Below are 16,917 nucleotides of genomic sequence, written 5' to 3'. Positions count from 1 at the left end.
GGCTGCAGGGTCAGCAGTGGCATTTTTGTGGGTGTGTTGTGTCTGGCTGCATGGGGCGTGTGTATGTGTGTTCACGCCTTCTCAGCCAACCTCTGGGGAAGGGGTCCTCTGCTCTGCCAGGCTGCTAGGGCACGATCCAGGTAATGGCAGTTCTTAATCTCCCATTATGCCGGCTCCCAAGCCTGAACCTCAGCCTCCTCTCCCTCACCCCAGTTCTGGCCATGGTCAGATGCCCCTTCCCCAGGGGGTGCCTCCTCCGCTGCTGATGGAGGATTTGACTAGGCTGGAAAGAAGCTGAGTCACAGAAACAGAGGCCAGATGAAGCTGCAGCAAGAGAGCTTTCAGTTAGACATCAAGAAAGACACCCCCTTGGGGAAGAAATAATAGCAATAAGTCAGGGAAGACTGCAGCATCTCCTTACCCAAGTTCCTGAGGAGAGCGGAGGACAGCCTCTGAAGCCTTCAGCAGCAGGGAGTCCTACTCAGTGGTGGCACAGTGTCTGCTCCAGGGAAGAGTTTGTCCCAGTACCTGGTTGCTAAGGCCCCCATGGGGTGAGTGGGAGTCCCCAGCAGGCCAGGCAGATGACTGACTGCGGCCCAGCAGGCTCAGGGGCTGGGGGTGGGAGGAAATCCCAGAAGCAGCCACGGCCCTGTGCTTATAGGCACTGTGGCGTGAATGTCCCGCCATCTGGGTCCTGGAGCCTGAGCAGGCTTGGGGGTTGGGGGCAGGGAAAAGCGCAAGGAGACATGGAGGCCAAAAGACAGAGACACAGAGGCAGACAGAAAGAGAAAGGGAGAGACAGAGATGGGGAGACGAGGGCAGAGAGAGCGGGATGGAGACCTGGGCAGGGGGCGAGGGGGTGGGGGACACAGAGATGAGATGGTCAGAGATATAGAGAGGGAGGTGGAGACTCGGGGGAGGAGACAGAGACAAGCAGAGACACAGAGATGTAGGGGCGACAGAGACAGTTATGGAGAGGAAGCCAAAGGCAGACTGAGATCTGGATGCAAACAGGAACGGCCCGGGCAGGGACCGGAGACAGAGGCTCTGATGGAGCCTCAAATGGAGGAGAGGAGGAGCCAGCTGAGCAAGAGAGCTGAGAGACACAGCAAGGAAGAGCATCTGCAGATGCTGACAGAGGTGAGGCCAGAGGCTCATGGTTTCCCCGCGGTGCTCGTAATGAGGCAGTTGTGTCCATCGATCCCGGTATTGATCGGACTGAGGGGCACTGGAGAGGGTGTTGCTGGTGCTTCCCTGGAGGAGGAGCCCAACCCTCTTTCCAGCCCTGTCCTTTCCCACCGTCACCAACCTTACCCTTCCTTTGGTTTTCCTGTCAAGAACAGAGATACTCCAGCTGCACTCTACCAAGCTCTTGACTGAGGAAGCACTCTTGTCGTACCCCACCCTACCCAAGGCGAACCCTATGCTGTTCACACCGTCCTGCTTTCCCCACCCCTTAACCCACCAGCTGGTGGCAAAGTGGCAGGGCTGGTTTGTTCAGAGAGACTGGTGAGGAGGACAAAGACCCAGGACTCTGAGAAGGGAGCAGGGCTATGACTTGAGGTCAGAAGTATAATCATGTGTGTGCCCTACCCACTAGGGGGGCAGAACGTGGAACAGGGAAATTGTGAACTACCCATCTGTCCATCCATCCATTCCACACACATTTTCTGGGCATCAGAGTTGGGCCTAAGCAATGGCATGCTAATAAATGTTTAATAACTAGCCCTTTAAAAAGAAAAAAGGTCCTGATTTATGGTATTTGCAGTGTTCACCATTTTCCATGGTGCAAATGCTCCCACTGTGGCTGGCTTCAAACTCCCGATGTGATGTCACTGCATGTGGAGTTGGGAAGAGACGTGCATAACCAGGCGCTCCAGTACAACACTGGGCCAAGGCACTCTGTCCTTCCTCTCAAAGATCCCACGACAAATAAACAGTCACACTTACTTGATGTAGTGCCTGCTTGGAAGGGATGCTCAGAGGAGTCACCCGTGACCCAGACTGGGGAAAGGATTCAAGAGGGGCTTCCATAGGATATGACCTGGGAGCTGAGTTTGAATGGAAAGTGGGATGTAGCTAGCAAAGGGTGGAGGGTAGGGCACAGCATAGGGGAGGACCGGAAGCACCAGACCCCAAAACAGAGAGATTTATAAGGAGTTCAGAGTGAATTGGGCACTGGGTTGGGGCTGGGATGGCAAACAACAAGAGATGAGATTGGAAAAAGCTCAGAGCCAGGTCCTGAGAGGAATAGGATAGAGTTTGGATTTTATCCTGAAGATGATAGGGTGCCAACAAAGGTTTTAAGCAAGTCCATGGTATGTGTTTGTATTGTATCAAAAGTCTTCCAGAAGCCATGTGGGGAGCAGAAGGGAGTGACAGACGGGAGGCAGGGAGGCCAAGGAGAGGGCTACTGCCATAATCCAGCCAGTTCATATACCTTGTCCCTGGAGACAGAGAGAAGCATGCTGGGAAGAGCAGGCAGTGGCTGAATCTGTAGAACTCAACTCCAGCTGGATATTTGTGAGGTGGCAGCAAGGATGACACCCAGATTTCTGCTTCTGGGAGGAGCACTGGGGCTTGTGCATATTTGGGCTAGAGGGCATTCCTTGCAAACTGCCTGTGGGATGCCCAGGGTGTCTTTGGAGTGCAGAAGAGAGGTGTCTCCTGGAACCTGTCTGGCTGGGTATGCATGGGGACAAGGCCTTCCAGGAGGATGAGGTCTTCAGGACACAGGAACTTCATAATCACCTTCCTTCCTAGTTCTGGATTGCTGAGAGTTGGAGCCAACCTCATACTCTAGAAGAGAGCCAACAGCAGGGGGTGGGGAGGGGCACACAGCCCACTGGTATCCTGGGCTGCAGAGAAGAGATAGGGAGGGTCCAGAACAGACAGTCTTTCAGGCCCGAGAGGACAGGGCAGGTGATGCTCCTGCTCGTTTCTCAGACTCTGGGCCCACCCTGTCGCTCTAGATACATGTTCAGGGAGGGTTTCTATTTATAAGTGAGTGAGGTCAGCTATTCAAGGCAAGGGAGGCTGGGGTGGGGTAGGGTGAGGAAGAGACCAGATGTGGTAGGTCTTAACTTTGAGGGGGTTCACAAACTCCTTTTGGATTCTGTTTAAAGCTAGGGCCATCTCTCTTAAAGATAGACACACGCATGGATACCCCAGTGCGGACTTCGAGGATGGGAGTTTACAGACACCTGACCTATTCCTTGGGCCTCCCAGGAGTCCTTGGCCTGCAGACAGAGGAGCTGAGACTACAGGCCAAATAAGACTTTGGAGGACAATCTCTTACAGTTTCCCTGGGCCCAGACTTTCAAAGGTTCTCCACATGTGGGAGGGAGAAGGGTGCTTTTCTAGAGATGGCCTGCTAAAGGGGGCATCCTCTGGCTCTACGGCTCCCCCAGTTCATCAAACATGGGGAGTGCCTCCTGTGCACAGCACATTTGAAGAGAATAATAGACTGGGGGTATGGGAAGTGCCAGGAGCTCCAAAGAAACAGGTTCCAGCAGAAAAGTCATTCTGCTTGATTATGCCAAATGCCGTAAAGGAGATTTCTGGGGACAGAAGAGAGCTCACACCCAGGTCAAGGATTTTGGAGGGCTTCCTGAAGGAGGTATCTTGTGAGAGTGGCCTTGAAAGAAAAGTGTCACTGACAGCTGAGGCCAGGAGCAGAGGGGTCTGGTGGAGGGATTGGGGAGAATTCTGGCAGCCTGGCCTGGGAATGCACAGGGAGGCATGGGATGCTCTGAAGGACCATCATATAGCCTCCCCCACTCCACCCCAAGTTATCTGAGCAGGGGCTCTTGAAGTGAATCCAGCAGTGCTCTTGAATCTGGAGCTTCCAGGAGGTGTGGGCTGGCTTGGGGGTGGGACCCAGAGACTATTTCTATCGTCCAGATCAGAGGCAAGGAGGGCCCCCAGGATGTGAAGGGGAAATAGAACTAGTGGGTGGGGCACAGCCATTCCATTGGCAAGGTCTGTGGGCCCAGGCACCTGCTGCCAGAGGGATGAAGGGCAGGCGTAAGTCCTAGACAACTCCTGGTTGCAAGATGGAATCCTGGAGAGGGAAGTCCATGGAACCAGGAAGCTGGGGAAGGAACAGGTTTGGGAGAGGAGGTGAGAGGGTTTGTTTTGGATGTGCTGCATTTGAGCTGGCTGTGGGCCATCCTGGGAAGGCTATCAGGCAGGTTGGCTCTCTGGGTGAAGAGCCAAGGCTTGGAGGGAGATTGCTTTGTGTCATCCACACCCTGGTGACAGCCGGAAAGGTGGGAGTGCAGGAGACGGAGAAGCAGGAGAGCCCAGGGAAGGAAGTGGGCTCTACTGAACTCTGAGGAATGTTGGCCTGAGGGGAGAAAGGCAGGGGAGAGGGAGAAGAGGGCAGGAAATGGCCAGCAGAGTCAGGGAAGTAGAGGGAGGTGGCCACAGGCAGGGAGGCTGGTGCAGGCCCAGGTATTGTTCAGGCATCCAGAAGTTGAAGACTGGGAAGAGGGTCCTTGGAGAGAGCTGGGTGGTGGGGCCCGGGGTTCAGGGGTGAACAGGCCTGGATCCATGTGAAGGTTTCAGCTTTTAGGCAGGGGAAGGGATATTGGAGACGTGAGGAAACAGGGACAGCTGATGAGATGGAGCCCAGGGGAGCCAGGGTGTGGGTGAAGGTCCAGGTGGAGGAGGCCCTGGCTCCTTTCCAGGTGGGAAGAGAGACGAGTAGGTTGTAGGATGCAGAGCTGTCTCGGGGAGGGAAGTGAAGCCCCAGGAAGCAAGAGGCCAGGTTGGAAGTGGGATGGAGGCCTAGGGGAGGAAGATCTGAAGCAGCTCTTGGGCTGAAAGACGGAGAGCCAACAATGAGGACCACGCATACAGGCACAGAGCAACCCTGGGGCCCAGTAGGGTATTCCCCTGTCCAGTCAGCACGGGTTCGTAAATAGCAAAGCTCAGCAATTGGTCAGTTGCAGCAAAGAGGCGGGCTTGGGGGAGGGAGGACTAACCTGGACTGGACAGGAACCCTCTGAGATCTGCGGCCTGAGGGCAGCCTTTAGATGGCCCACCACAACTGGATAGAGAGGTTCTGTACAGGCGGATGAGGGGCAGGGGCCAGAGCTTCACAAGTTCAAGTCACAGAAGCTTGGGCTGACTCTCTCAGGCCGAGCAAGCACTGTGGTGGTGTCCTGTGCCTACTCAGCTTGTGTGTCGCCCTGGGGTGGCTCTGGGGAGCTGGCAGGAGACCATGCAGAGAGACTAACGTCATCCCTGGTTATGAGGTACTGAAGCACAATGACCCCTAACAAGGGGGCCTAGAGGGGCTAGAAAACATGCTAGGAGGCCCCTCCAGGGGGACGGCGAAGAGCAAGGCCGTGGTCTGTGTGATGAGGCCTGTGAGGTCTCCCAGAAGCCTCCTGCTGCCCAGGCGTCCCTGACTTCCCACACCTCCTTGGAGGAGGAGAAGGGCCGAGGTCCCGCTGACCCAGTGGCCGTTGCCCCATCACTGTGGCCCAATTGTGCCCCCTCTTTTGAGTGTGAAAGTGGCACAGAACTCTCAAAAATAGAGGTGAGGTGAGCCGAGGAGCCGGAACTGGGGAGCAGAGGTTCCAGGGTCCCGGGGACAGGTGGCCTCAGAGGAGGTAGGGGATGAGGATGGCACCTGGCAGGGCCAGGGTGACCCCCCTCAGTTCTGGTCGGGCTTGTCCCCACCTGCACTCTCCCTGCAAAAGGCATATCCATGTCTGTCAGAGCCGGCTCTCAGGCCTCCCGCCTGGACCACTGCAGTATCCCCTAATCGCTCGCAGTCTCTTCGTCTCTCCAAGCCATCCGCAGGCTGCCACCACTGCAGTGGATTAATCTTCTTAATATACCATTTTGCACACCTCCTCCCTCCCCTGAGAAGATCATGGGCAGAGGCAAGTCCAGCCTGAGGCAAGCCATGGAGCAGAGTCAAGGCCATTCTGGCTGGCCCTGCCCACCTGGCAGCCTTGATGCCCAGAGGCCCCTCCCACCCTCTGACCAGGGCAGACACTTGATCCTTGGTCCTGGAGGATGCCCTGCACATTCCTCCCTCTGCCTCTTTGCTCACGCCCCCTGGCCAGCCGGGGATACCTTCCACGGCAGTTCTCCTCCCCCTGCCTTCTCCCCACTGGCCCACTGACCTCAGCTGGCTTGAGTTCCTGGGGCCCTTCTGGTGTCTGCCTCCACATGGTGCTTAGCTTCAGACTGCAGGCACTCTGTTCTACCACATGTGAGGACCGCTGCTGCTGTCAGTGCCCACGGGGCCACTCGAGCAGGACTCTGGCCTGGGTGTTTCCACAGGGCAGAGCAGCCTTGCCACAAAGGGTGTTACCCTGTTTAATAGAAGAGGCCACTGGGAACCAGCAAGGTTAAGGACTTGCCTAGGTCACCCAGGTGGAAAGTCTCCCAGTTGGCAGGCCTTCTGCATTCAGGTTTAGCCCCACCTCTTAGCAGGGTTGCACACACCATGGGCACTTTAAGGGTTAGTGGATAAAGGTGCTGTGGGTTTCAGGGGAGTCCTGGTGCTGGGAAGTATTGAGCAGCTTACCTGGGGCCCAGTTACTCCAGGCTGACAGGCTGAGGCAGGGGTGGGGGTGGGGGGGCGAAGCACTGGGAGATAGCAGATATACAGTTAGCGTCACATAGAGAAGAGCCTGGGGCCTCTGGGTGAGAACCTCAAGCTGCCTGGCCTCCACGCGCAGAAATGCCCACTGGGCCTTGACCTCCTTGAACAGGAGGGAGGATGCAGTCTAGACCAGAAAAAGGACTTCCTGGCAGCCTGAGGGGCTTGTATGAGTTTGTGCCGGGTCTGGGTGTGTGCGGGGCGGCAGCATGGAGAGGTGTGGAGGCAAGTGCAGGTGGGCCTTTCTAAGCGAGCGATATGACCTCCATCAAGTCACCACATCTCAGAGCCTCAGTCTCCTTGCCGTCAAGGAAGCCTACGTCCCTCCCTTATCTGGTGTGAGCAGGGAGGAAACGGACTTCTGGGAGGAAGGGCTTAGCGGTGCAGGGCCTGTGGACGGTGCTAGTCAGAGTTGGCGTCCTCTCTGCCCCTTTGCAGCTGCAGTGACTGTGATCACGGCTCTGGTCCCTGGGGCAACGGTGTTGCTAAGATTGTGTCTTTGCGTCCTCGTCCTGCATTTGCAGAACATTCCCAGCTTCCGATTTAGTAACTTGGGCAGACCTGGCTGTCTGAGAAAAGAGCGCTTTTTTCCCATGGATCACAGGCAATTCGGGGCCCTGGAAGGGAACAGGAGTTGCCAATAAGTTTGTAGAGCAAGCGAAGGCCGGGGGAGAGTGCCAGCCAGGCCCTCCTTCCTACCTGCTCCTTCAGTCCTGGAGCCTCCTGGCTGGGCAGGCTGGAGCCCCGGCCTCTGCCGCCACCCCTCGAGGAGAGCAGTGACACAGGCCTTCGGGGAGCCTGCACCATCCTTCCGATGAGGCTCTAGGTTGGGGTGCTGGCGGGAGTGTGTGTGTCTGTGTGTATCTATGAGCCCTCAGGTACAGACTGCCGCCAGCCCTGTAGACAACATCAGGAAGCAGTGAGAACACCCCTCTCCCTACACGCCTGGTTGTACTTCACGGATTCACTAGTGAAGTAAATACACGATACCAAAAGCTATCGTGTTTTCACCGTTTTATTAAGTTTTGTCTTTGGTGGCTTTTTTGATGGTTAATTTACGTGCTCTAAACTATACCCATGATATGTGTGTGCCTCAGTTATACTTTCAGACTCGTTCTTTATTAATGCCTCTGCATTCATGTGAAATATAGTTTATATACCTAAGAAGACACTTTACACATTCAGTCCATCCATGTGTCTGGATTCACAGGCCCCTCACCGTCACCTTTGGATCCGGTCTGCCTAGTCTTCTCGGAGTCGGAGTAGGGTGGGATTGGGTCCCACTCCCTGGCTCTGCCCGTCCTGTGACTTCGCACTGGCCGTGCATCATCTTTTGGCCTCTTGTGCTCATCTGCAAGATGTGGAAGGGGGAGGTTGTTGTGTGGATGGTACGCGGTGAGACCCACGGAGTGTCATAGCCGTGTGGCCTGCATCTACCATCTTTATCAAATCCAAGAATGGGCAGCTGGGTAGATGGCGGAGTGACAGAGAGGCGGGTTCACTGACCACAGCCTTCTGACAGACTGGACTTGGGAGCGGAAGCTGGGAGATCCACTTAGTCACGGAGGGGCCTGAGCCCTGGGCTTTAGCTGTCCTGACTGTGGCCCCTTCCCCTGCGCTGTGGTCCTCTGTGACCCCACTTGCCAAGTCAGGTGGCACTGCCCCCACTCACAGTCTGGGGGGCAGAGTCTCACTTGAGATCTGCTGGAGCAACATGACAGTTACTCAGTCTCTGGATAGGTGGCTCTTGGCCCTGCCGGCTGACCCTGGCTCAGCTCCCCAGACCGGTCTCTGGAGAGAATCCATGTGTGGGCTGAAAACGTCTCTCCTTCTGAGAAGCCATTGACCCCTCAAATGCCCCTCACCTGCCAGTCAGAAGGCCCAGCCTACCACCTCTCCCACTTCTCACCCAGGCTGGCCGCATAGATGGGGACTATTAAGATATATTTGGTGGTACCCAGGGCCTGACTCCATGCTTGGGTGACCTACCTGGGCAGCTGGCCAGATGAGGCAGCTGGGTAAACAGAGGGAAGTGTCTGATGGACTAAGGACTTCACTGGTTATTTATTCAAACTTCTAGAGTAGCTAGTATGCACCTTGGGCTTTGGGGGTGATCAAAACACCTCATCAGGTGGGCAGTAGGCTCCATCGAGCCAATCATATTTCACTCTGCAGCTTCGGTCATCAACCAGGTTGGGCCTCCCTTTCTCCCCTGACATGGCTCATTCCCTGTGCTCAACCCTGTGATGCCTTCCCCTCCTCTCTGCTTGGAGAGACCCCATTCACCCTCAGAGTTCATTTCAAGTGCTGTCTCCCAACTAAGGCTTTCCCAGTGTGTTCCTCACTAACCTTCTCTCCTCTGAACTCCTGGATTTACTATCTGGATAATTTATTTTGGCACCAAAACATCTAAGGCCTCTCGTGGTTATTCAACTGTTTCGTGTGTGTATGATTTGTTTCCAGCTAGACTCTGAACTCCTAGGAGGCAGGGAGCATTGCTGGCATGTTTTTGCCTGCCTGGTGGATTATATGGTAGGGACTTAATATTAAGAGGGATGCTCAGTCACTCAGTCATGTCCGATTCTTTGTGACCCCATGGACTATAGCCTGCCAGGCTCCTCTGCCCATGGGATTATCTCAGCAGCAATACTGGAGTGGGTTGCCATTTTCTCCTCCAGGGGATCTTCCCAACCCAGGGATTGAACCTGCATCTCCTGGGGCACCCGCATTGGCAGTCAGATTCTTTGCCACTGAGCCACCATATTAAGAGGGAGGAGGCACTTAATATTCTGTGCTAGAATAGCAAATGAAGTAGAGTTTGTCATTAAGTCTGATGACCTCTCTAGAACGTGTTCGCTGTCCTAATCCCAGACCCTGGCTAGGAGTATTAACTACTTCTAGTGTTTTACATTTGACCAGAGAGATTAAGGATCTTGCTAAAGGTCACACAGTGATTTGACAGGATAGGTTGAGAATTAAGCCAGGTGTCCTAGTCTCAGGGAGCAGCTCCAGGTGCCACCTCATGTGTGACATCTTTCTTGGGGATCTCCCGTCTGCTCATTGGTGTGTTTGTATGTACATGCTTGTTTGTGTGTTTGTGTACACGTGTGTGTGCGCATGTATGCATTTGTGTGTGTTTGTGTGTACGTGTGTGCAGTGTGTGTGTGTCTGGAAGGAAATAATGTTGCCAACAGTTGTCCAAGAGAATGCTGCCAAGTGCACAGAGTAATTGTGGAGAACATGTGACTTCGTGTGTGGCTGTGTGTATGAGGCCTTGGCAGTCACCCTCTGGTGCCCACCAGCAGTAGGAAGTGGGTGGAACCCACAGCATAGGCCTCCAGCGAGCCTGTGGCCCCAGGATCTGAGACTCAGCTGAAAAGAACCAGGGGCTGGGGGCTTTGTGCACTGGCCACCCCTGAGTGCATTTTCTTAAGGACGCTTCTGGGGAGCGTCCTCCCCATTAGCCTGAGCATTCAGCACCCCTACCACCCTCTCCCAACCCCCACCCCACCCCCTGGCTTGCTGTTCCTGCTCCCAGATGTGTAGGAAGGCCAGGTGTTTTTGAGGACTGGGATGAGGGGCTCAGGGACAAGCCTCTGCTACTTCATGGTCCACTCTGTCTTCTAGCCTGAGGAGCTCACCAATGCCCTGGAAATCAGCAACATCGTCTTCACCAGCCTCTTTGCCCTGGAGATGCTGCTGAAGCTGCTAGTATATGGTCCCTTTGGCTACATTAAGAACCCCTACAACATCTTTGATGGCGTCATTGTTGTCATCAGGTATGACTGCCCCTCTGCTGCCTCTTGCCTGAGGAATGCCCTTAGGGTAGCTTGGGGTGAGGAGCCACACACCCTGCTCCTCTGGGCCTGGAATCAGGCCCCACTGACCCAGAGGCCCCCTGCTCCCCTAGCTGGGGATTCTCTGTGCCCCTCGCAGCGCATACCACACTCTCTCTCAGCCCTCCCTTGCTCACACAGAACACGGTCTTCCATCTGCTTTGGCCAGGCTCCTCTGAAATCTCTGCTCTCATTTCCACTCCTTGTCCTTGACCCCATGCAGGTCTGGGGTGGGCAAAGACTAGGGAGTTGGCTTTGGAGAAGAGTTGGAGGAGGTGTAAGGCCCAGCCAGCTGTCCCTGCTTACAAAGTGCTTGGAGACGCTGGCAACTTGCTTTAGGGTTTCCAAGACCTTGGGAAAGTGTTCCCCCCGCCACCGCCTCAGGCCCTGGGCCAGAAGAGCTGCTTTATTGCTTTTTGGAATTGGCTTTAGATTTCATTAGAAGAGAACAAAGCAAACATTCCATAACTTGAGGCTGTTGCTTTGGCTGATGGAGGGAGAGGACTGGCCCGGAGGGGAGAGTGGGGAGGGAGGGAGCTGTCACCCTGACCCTTGCCTCTTGGAGCTCCTGCCTAGAGACCCAAGTTTCCCACAGAGCCCACTTTCTCAGTGCTGGCCAGGCCAGACCCTCAGGTGCTGCTGGTGGGTGGGGTGGGGGGAAGGTGAGCATGCAGAGGCCTCAGGTTCGGGCTCTGGCTCTGCCCCCACCCTCCCGCCTTGCAGCGTGTGGGAGATCGTGGGCCAGCAGGGGGGCGGCCTGTCGGTGCTGCGGACCTTCCGCCTGATGCGGGTGCTGAAGCTGGTGCGCTTCTTGCCGGCGCTGCAGCGGCAGCTCGTGGTGCTCATGAAGACCATGGACAACGTGGCCACCTTCTGCATGCTGCTCATGCTCTTCATCTTCATCTTCAGGTGAGGGCAGGCGCGGCATCCATGCCAGCGGGATGAGGGCCTGAGGGGCAGGGGTTTCTGGGGCCCTGACCCCCATCTCGCGGCTCCTGTGTCTTCAGCATCCTGGGTATGCATCTCTTCGGCTGCAAATTTGCATCTGAGCGGGATGGGGACACGTTGCCGGACCGGAAGAATTTTGACTCCCTGCTCTGGGCCATCGTCACTGTCTTTCAGGTGCAAGGGCAACAGGAGAGGGTGGGCAGGGTGGTGGGGGTGCCCCGGTAAAGGCCCTGACTCCCTTCCTCGGCCCACAGATCCTGACTCAGGAGGACTGGAACAAGGTGCTCTACAACGGAATGGCCTCCACGTCATCCTGGGCTGCCCTTTACTTCATCGCCCTCATGACCTTCGGCAACTATGTGCTCTTCAACCTGCTCGTTGCCATTCTGGTGGAGGGCTTCCAAACGGAGGTAACCCCCTGCCTGCAGCAGTCCACTTCCAGGAGGAATTGGCTGCATTGCTGGAGTGGTGGTGTCCTGGGAGGTTCTGCCCGAAGTGCCCTTCAGACAAGGCTGGGGGACTAGGACTGGGAGGTTCTGAGTTTCGGGCAGCCCCTTGGCACTCGAGAGACAGGGTGGTTGTTGGGGGAAGTATCCCTGGATCCAAGGTGAGCTACTGAGTGGGCTTCCCCAACAAAGTCGGCTAGACTCTACCCCAGGGAGCTGGACAAGATGAGTGTTGGCACACGGACAGCTGGATCCCTGAGCACAGGTGTGCCTGGGGACATCTGGAAGGAACCCATCTGAGTTAAGGGGTGGGGGAAGTTTGCATGCAAATCACCTGGGCTTTGGCTGAGCTGGTGAAGATGGCACCAGCACCCGGGCAGAACTGAGCTGCCCTGGCTGAGAAATGAGCCCAATTAGCTGCGGGCATGGCAGAGATGAGCGTCCTATTTCCAGCCCAGGCTCCATCACTTTCGTCATAGGCAGCATCGTCAATTAATATTGATTTACATTGATCCCACCCTCGCCCTGCCAGGACGCAGTCCCTGCCTGAAGGGCTGCGTACCATTCTGCTCCCTCAGCTCAGCCGCTCTTCCTACCGGAGCCCCAGGCCCAGCCCAGCTTCCTAGCACCTAGCACAGGGCAGGTCGACTCAACCTAGAAATGCTCCAGGTTGGGTGTGGAGAAGCTCTTGGTCCATTTCTCTCCGGGTGACCCGGATGGAAGCTCCCGCTGCGGCCTGGTCTATAAATATCCAGCACACGGTGGAAAAACAAAAGTCTATTTTCTGACTCCTTCCCAGGCTTGCGAGGGAGGGCTGTTCCCTGTGGGCTGGGCTGGATGGTAGGTGCGGGTCTGCCTCTCCCACGCCGGCCTCCTCCCATTGAAGTTCCATAGTTAACCATTGTTGCATTTCCTCCCCACCTTTGGTGATGCCTGGGCCTCTTGATGGGAGGGAGGGACATTGGTACTCTCCCTTGGATGGGACCTTTATTAACCCTCTGTGGCCTGAAGGGTTAAAGAGGTCAGTGTGTTCCATGAGTCAAGAGACTCATGGAGACCCACCGCTTGGCCACTGCTTTTGGCCTGTGGGTGGAGGAGCTGAGTGGGGACAGTGGTCCTTCAGCCTCTTCCAAACCACAGCTACTGACAGCTAAGATTCCTGCAGAAAAATTCCTGTGGAACTCTGTGGAAATGGAAAACATCCCAAGCCTATTTCCCTCCTTCAAGTGGCCATTCAGCCGGCTTGGCAGTCCTGGAGATGCCTGGTACAGGCACCCCTTCCCATCCATAGTCCTTCCAGCAGACACCTTGTTAAACTGAGAGCTGCTGAACTGGCCTGGTTGCTAGGCAGCAACAAAGTCTGCGTGTGGGAATGGAGGGCAGTCTGGCCTTTGGGCCTGGCCTAGTCACTCTGGCCCTCCTGGGGGCTTGTGTCTGTCCCAGCGTGAGGGTTTCCCCAGGGTCTGGGGCCGCACCCTCCTCAACAAGTGCCTAGGAGAGGGTCTCACTCAGGGTGTGATGCTTTGGGTCTGGGGTGGGATGGAGAAAGGATTTCAAGATCAACCTCTTCATGGGGGTGGGCAGCAGCATGGCCCTGAAATGCCCATGTGAGGAACTAGATCAGCTACTCACTATCTATCCTATAAACCCCTGGGTCAGTGCGGAGGTTGGTCACTCGATGCCAGTGACCTGGACACCTGCAGAAGCACCTGCCCTCAACTGCATGGAATTTTCAGAGGCACACTTGTGGCTCTGAGGGAGCCCCAAAATCTGGCAGAATAGGTTGGCTTTTGCTATTGCGATGATCTGCTTTTTTTACAAACGAGGCAACCTACCTCAGTGGAAGCAGTGGCCACCCCCATTTTGTTGGCCGTCATCAGCAAGAGACCTCAAGGGTCACCCCTTGCTGGGCTGGCCACCCTGCCAAGATGTAGGAGAAAGTAGCCTAGGAGTCTGGGCCAGCTGGGTTGTTGACTTCCCAACTTGCAGGGGGCAGTGCCCTGAATCCCTGAGCATTTATCATATGCACACTTAATTGAATGAACAGACAGCAGGCCCTGTGTGAGGCCATTAATTGATATCAAACAACCTCGTAGTCATCACCCTAGTGCTATTTGTCACATCCCATCCCAGTAGGAGCATGCTGATGTGGAAGGCAGAGTTAGGAGTTAGGAGGCCTGTTCTTGTGCCTGGTCTTTGGTCTCCTCCCCGCTCTGTGACTTCCATCCACTCCTCCTTCCCACCCTCCATGCCTGCTGCTTCAGAGCCAGTGAGAGGTGAGCTAGAGACCCAAGTACGAGGCCCAGACGCATCTCTTATTCTCTGTATCACCTGGGGCAGTTTTTTTTTTACTTCAAACCTCAGATGCTTCCTGTAAGATGGTGCTAGCTGTACATCCTTCTCACCTGGGTAAGCTAGAGTTAATGAAGCAGTTTCGTGATGCCTGGCACACCCCCAGTGAATGGTAGCTGTTATTATTAGGATTACTGGGGGCTCAGTCTCCTTCCCTTTCCCTGTTCCCACCTCTGTGGCCTCTGCCCTCACCCTTCAGATTCATTCTGGCTCCAGGGCCTGTGGTTGAATTCTGGAAGGCCCTTCTGTCCCCTTTCTTCTCCTCTCTTGCCCCATGTCTCATTCCCCCCATTGCTGGGTTTGCACCCATCCGTTTCTTCCTCCTCTTTCAACATTGCTGCTGTTTGAAAGCCGGGCGCCTGTGACCAGTGCCCATCCCCTGCCTCCCCTCTCCCTGTAGGAAATCAGCAAACGGGAAGATGCGAGTGGACAGTTAAGCTGTATTCAGCTGCCTGTCGACTCCCAGGGGGTAGGTATGCGATCATGAGTCAGCATGCCCCCGGTGCCCCGTGCCCCCCACTCTGCCTCCGTGTCTTGCTTGTGTTCACGCTCAGCTGCTGTGCAACCTGTGGTGGCTGTGGTGGTCCTCGGTGTTGTGAGGTTTGCTTTGATTTTAAGTCCCTTCCCCCTTGAGGACACTGAGGGGAGGGCCTCCTTGCCTCTGCCCTGTTCACCAGCAAAGGGCACAGTCCATCCCGTCAGACCAGGGGATGGCAAGAGAAGGAAGGGACTTAGAATCCTCTGTGTGCACGTGTGTGGTGCACCACGTGTGGAGCCTCTGCTTCGGTCCCCGAAGAGTCTGAGTCGTCGGGCCTCGGTGGGGTTGGGATCTCCGCCGTAGACCGAGTGCCCCCATCTCTCTCCTCCTCCTTGCCTTAAGCTCCTGTTGGAGACCCCACAAGTTGCCTCATCTTAGGAGAAGTCTTTGAAGGATGTGGGGGTGGGGGTGCCTCTTGCCAGAATGTACCAGAATTTTCAATCGACTTCTGTGTCTCTGGCCCCTTGGCCACACAGGAGGTCCAGCAGGTGCTCAGGGGCACACTTCTCCTCTGGCCCCACACTGAGCCTGTGCCCTGTTGTCTCCTGCACTGGCACCAGAATTTGGGGCAAAGCCAGGGTTCCCATGGGACTCCATGGTACTGTGCATGCTGAGCAGCCCCCTGGAGATCCCACTTGATAATTAAAGGCCTCGTTAGGGATGTAAACTGAGTTAATGAAAATGATCCCCTGAGATGCCAATTACGCAATATTTATGTCCTTATCAAAAGTAGCAATCAAGTATTTCTTAATAACTTCTTAAGGAGAAGTGTGTAATTACTGGGGAACCTACTGACCTGCTAAGGAGGAAGAAAAAAACTGTCCCAGAGACAGGGAGAGAGGTAAAAATGGGGCCAGGGTAGGAGGTGGGTCTTTGGGAAGAGGGAGGAAAGAAGTAAGAGACCATCCCTTGGGCTGAATGGCTCTGTCTGGGGTCCTTCGATTTCTCTCTGGGGTCCTCGGGTCTGAGGCTCAGGGGAGGGCAGTCATGGAGGGAAATCAGAGGGCACAAGTGGCCTTTGGAATTGAGGCTCTCGTGACCACTTCACTCAGGCCCCCAGCTCCCTCTGACCTGTGCCACCCACCCGCTGGACTATCCCCTGTCTCCTCAGCCCTTCTTGAGCCAGTCCGAGCCAGGAAAGTTGTGCTGTGGGTTCTGGAGAAAGTCCCACCTTCTCTGAGGTGACAGAGGCCCTTGGGAGGCCTAGGCCCCAAGCCTGGGTGGTCTGGTCTGAGCCAGTGCATGCCTCGTGCCGTGGTGGCTGGTTCCTTGTGGCCTCTATGTGGTGTGTGTGTGAAGACAGGGAGACTTTGGTCCATCCCACTAACCCTTGCCGGGTCAGGTTCCTAATAGCCCGCTGTTCTCCCACCCCAGGGAGATGCCACCAAGTCGGAGTCAGAGCCTGATTTCTTCTCGCCCAGCCTGGATGGTGATGGGGACAGGAAGAAGCGCTTGGCCTGTGAGTATCTCTCTGTAGGTACAGGCCCTGGTTCTTGGCCACCCTTGAGTGGACTCAGGGTCTCGCCCTCTCTCCCCTGCAGTGGTGTCTCTGGGAGAGCACCCGGAGCTGCGGAGGAGCTTGTTACCACCGCTCATCATCCACACGGCTGCCACTCCCATGTCATTGCCCAAAAGCTCCAGCAGCGGCCTGGCCGAGGTTCTGGGCCCCCCCTCCCGCCGCACCAGCAGCAGTGGGTCGGCTGAGCCAGGAGCACCTCACGAGATGAAGTCACCGGTAGGGGGTGCAATGGGAGTTGTACAGGGGTCAGGAGGGAAAAGAGGTGCAACTGGCGGGCCCAAAGGGACAGCCTCTGAACCACGGGCTAGACAAGGCCCGGGGTGTTAGTAGGGCTGGTCATCTAGGCAGACACCAGAGCCCTGACCTTGAGGACCAAAGAGCAGTGTTCTAGTTCTACTTCTTCTGTTCCCCAAGTGTCCTTGGGGATAAGACTCAATCTCTGAGACTGCTCTGTAAAATGGGAGGTCCTTACCTCTTTGAGTCCATAGGGTCACAAAGAGCCGGACACGATTGAAGCAACTTAGCATAGCGTAGCATAGCATACCTCCTTAAGGTATGCATACCACCATCTTAATCACCGCAAACCCCATCCGGATACTGATTCTGTGCCAGACACGTTGTAGACATTGCTTATAAGTGTCCTATTAATAAAG

General features: G+C 55.6%; 1 protein-coding gene across 8 annotated transcripts in view; it reads left to right on the top strand.

The window, feature by feature from the left end:
- Positions 1-16,917, top strand: part of CACNA1G (calcium voltage-gated channel subunit alpha1 G) — a 62,393-nt gene that overhangs the window by 19,148 nt on the left and 26,328 nt on the right. For 5 of the 8 annotated variants that reach the window (XM_070389682.1, XM_070389687.1, XM_070389685.1 and 2 more), the window contains 7 exons: positions 10,253-10,404; positions 11,185-11,370; positions 11,469-11,583; positions 11,664-11,819; positions 14,608-14,676; positions 16,120-16,204; positions 16,287-16,480. In XM_070389682.1, the coding sequence (XP_070245783.1) occupies positions 10,253-10,404; positions 11,185-11,370; positions 11,469-11,583; positions 11,664-11,819; positions 14,608-14,676; positions 16,120-16,204; positions 16,287-16,480 (957 nt within the window). The remainder of the gene's footprint in view (positions 1-10,252; positions 10,405-11,184; positions 11,371-11,468; positions 11,584-11,663; positions 11,820-14,607; positions 14,677-16,119; positions 16,205-16,286; positions 16,481-16,917) is intronic. The other 3 variants (XM_070389688.1, XM_070389686.1, XM_070389683.1) reach the window with 1 other exon arrangement.

The sequence above is a fragment of the Bos mutus genome, chromosome 19, assembly GCF_027580195.1.
Source record: "Bos mutus isolate GX-2022 chromosome 19, NWIPB_WYAK_1.1, whole genome shotgun sequence".
Classification (NCBI taxonomy): Eukaryota; Metazoa; Chordata; class Mammalia; order Artiodactyla; family Bovidae; genus Bos; species Bos mutus.
Note: the sequence above shows the minus strand (reverse complement) of the source record. Positions and strands in the feature narration are given on the sequence as shown.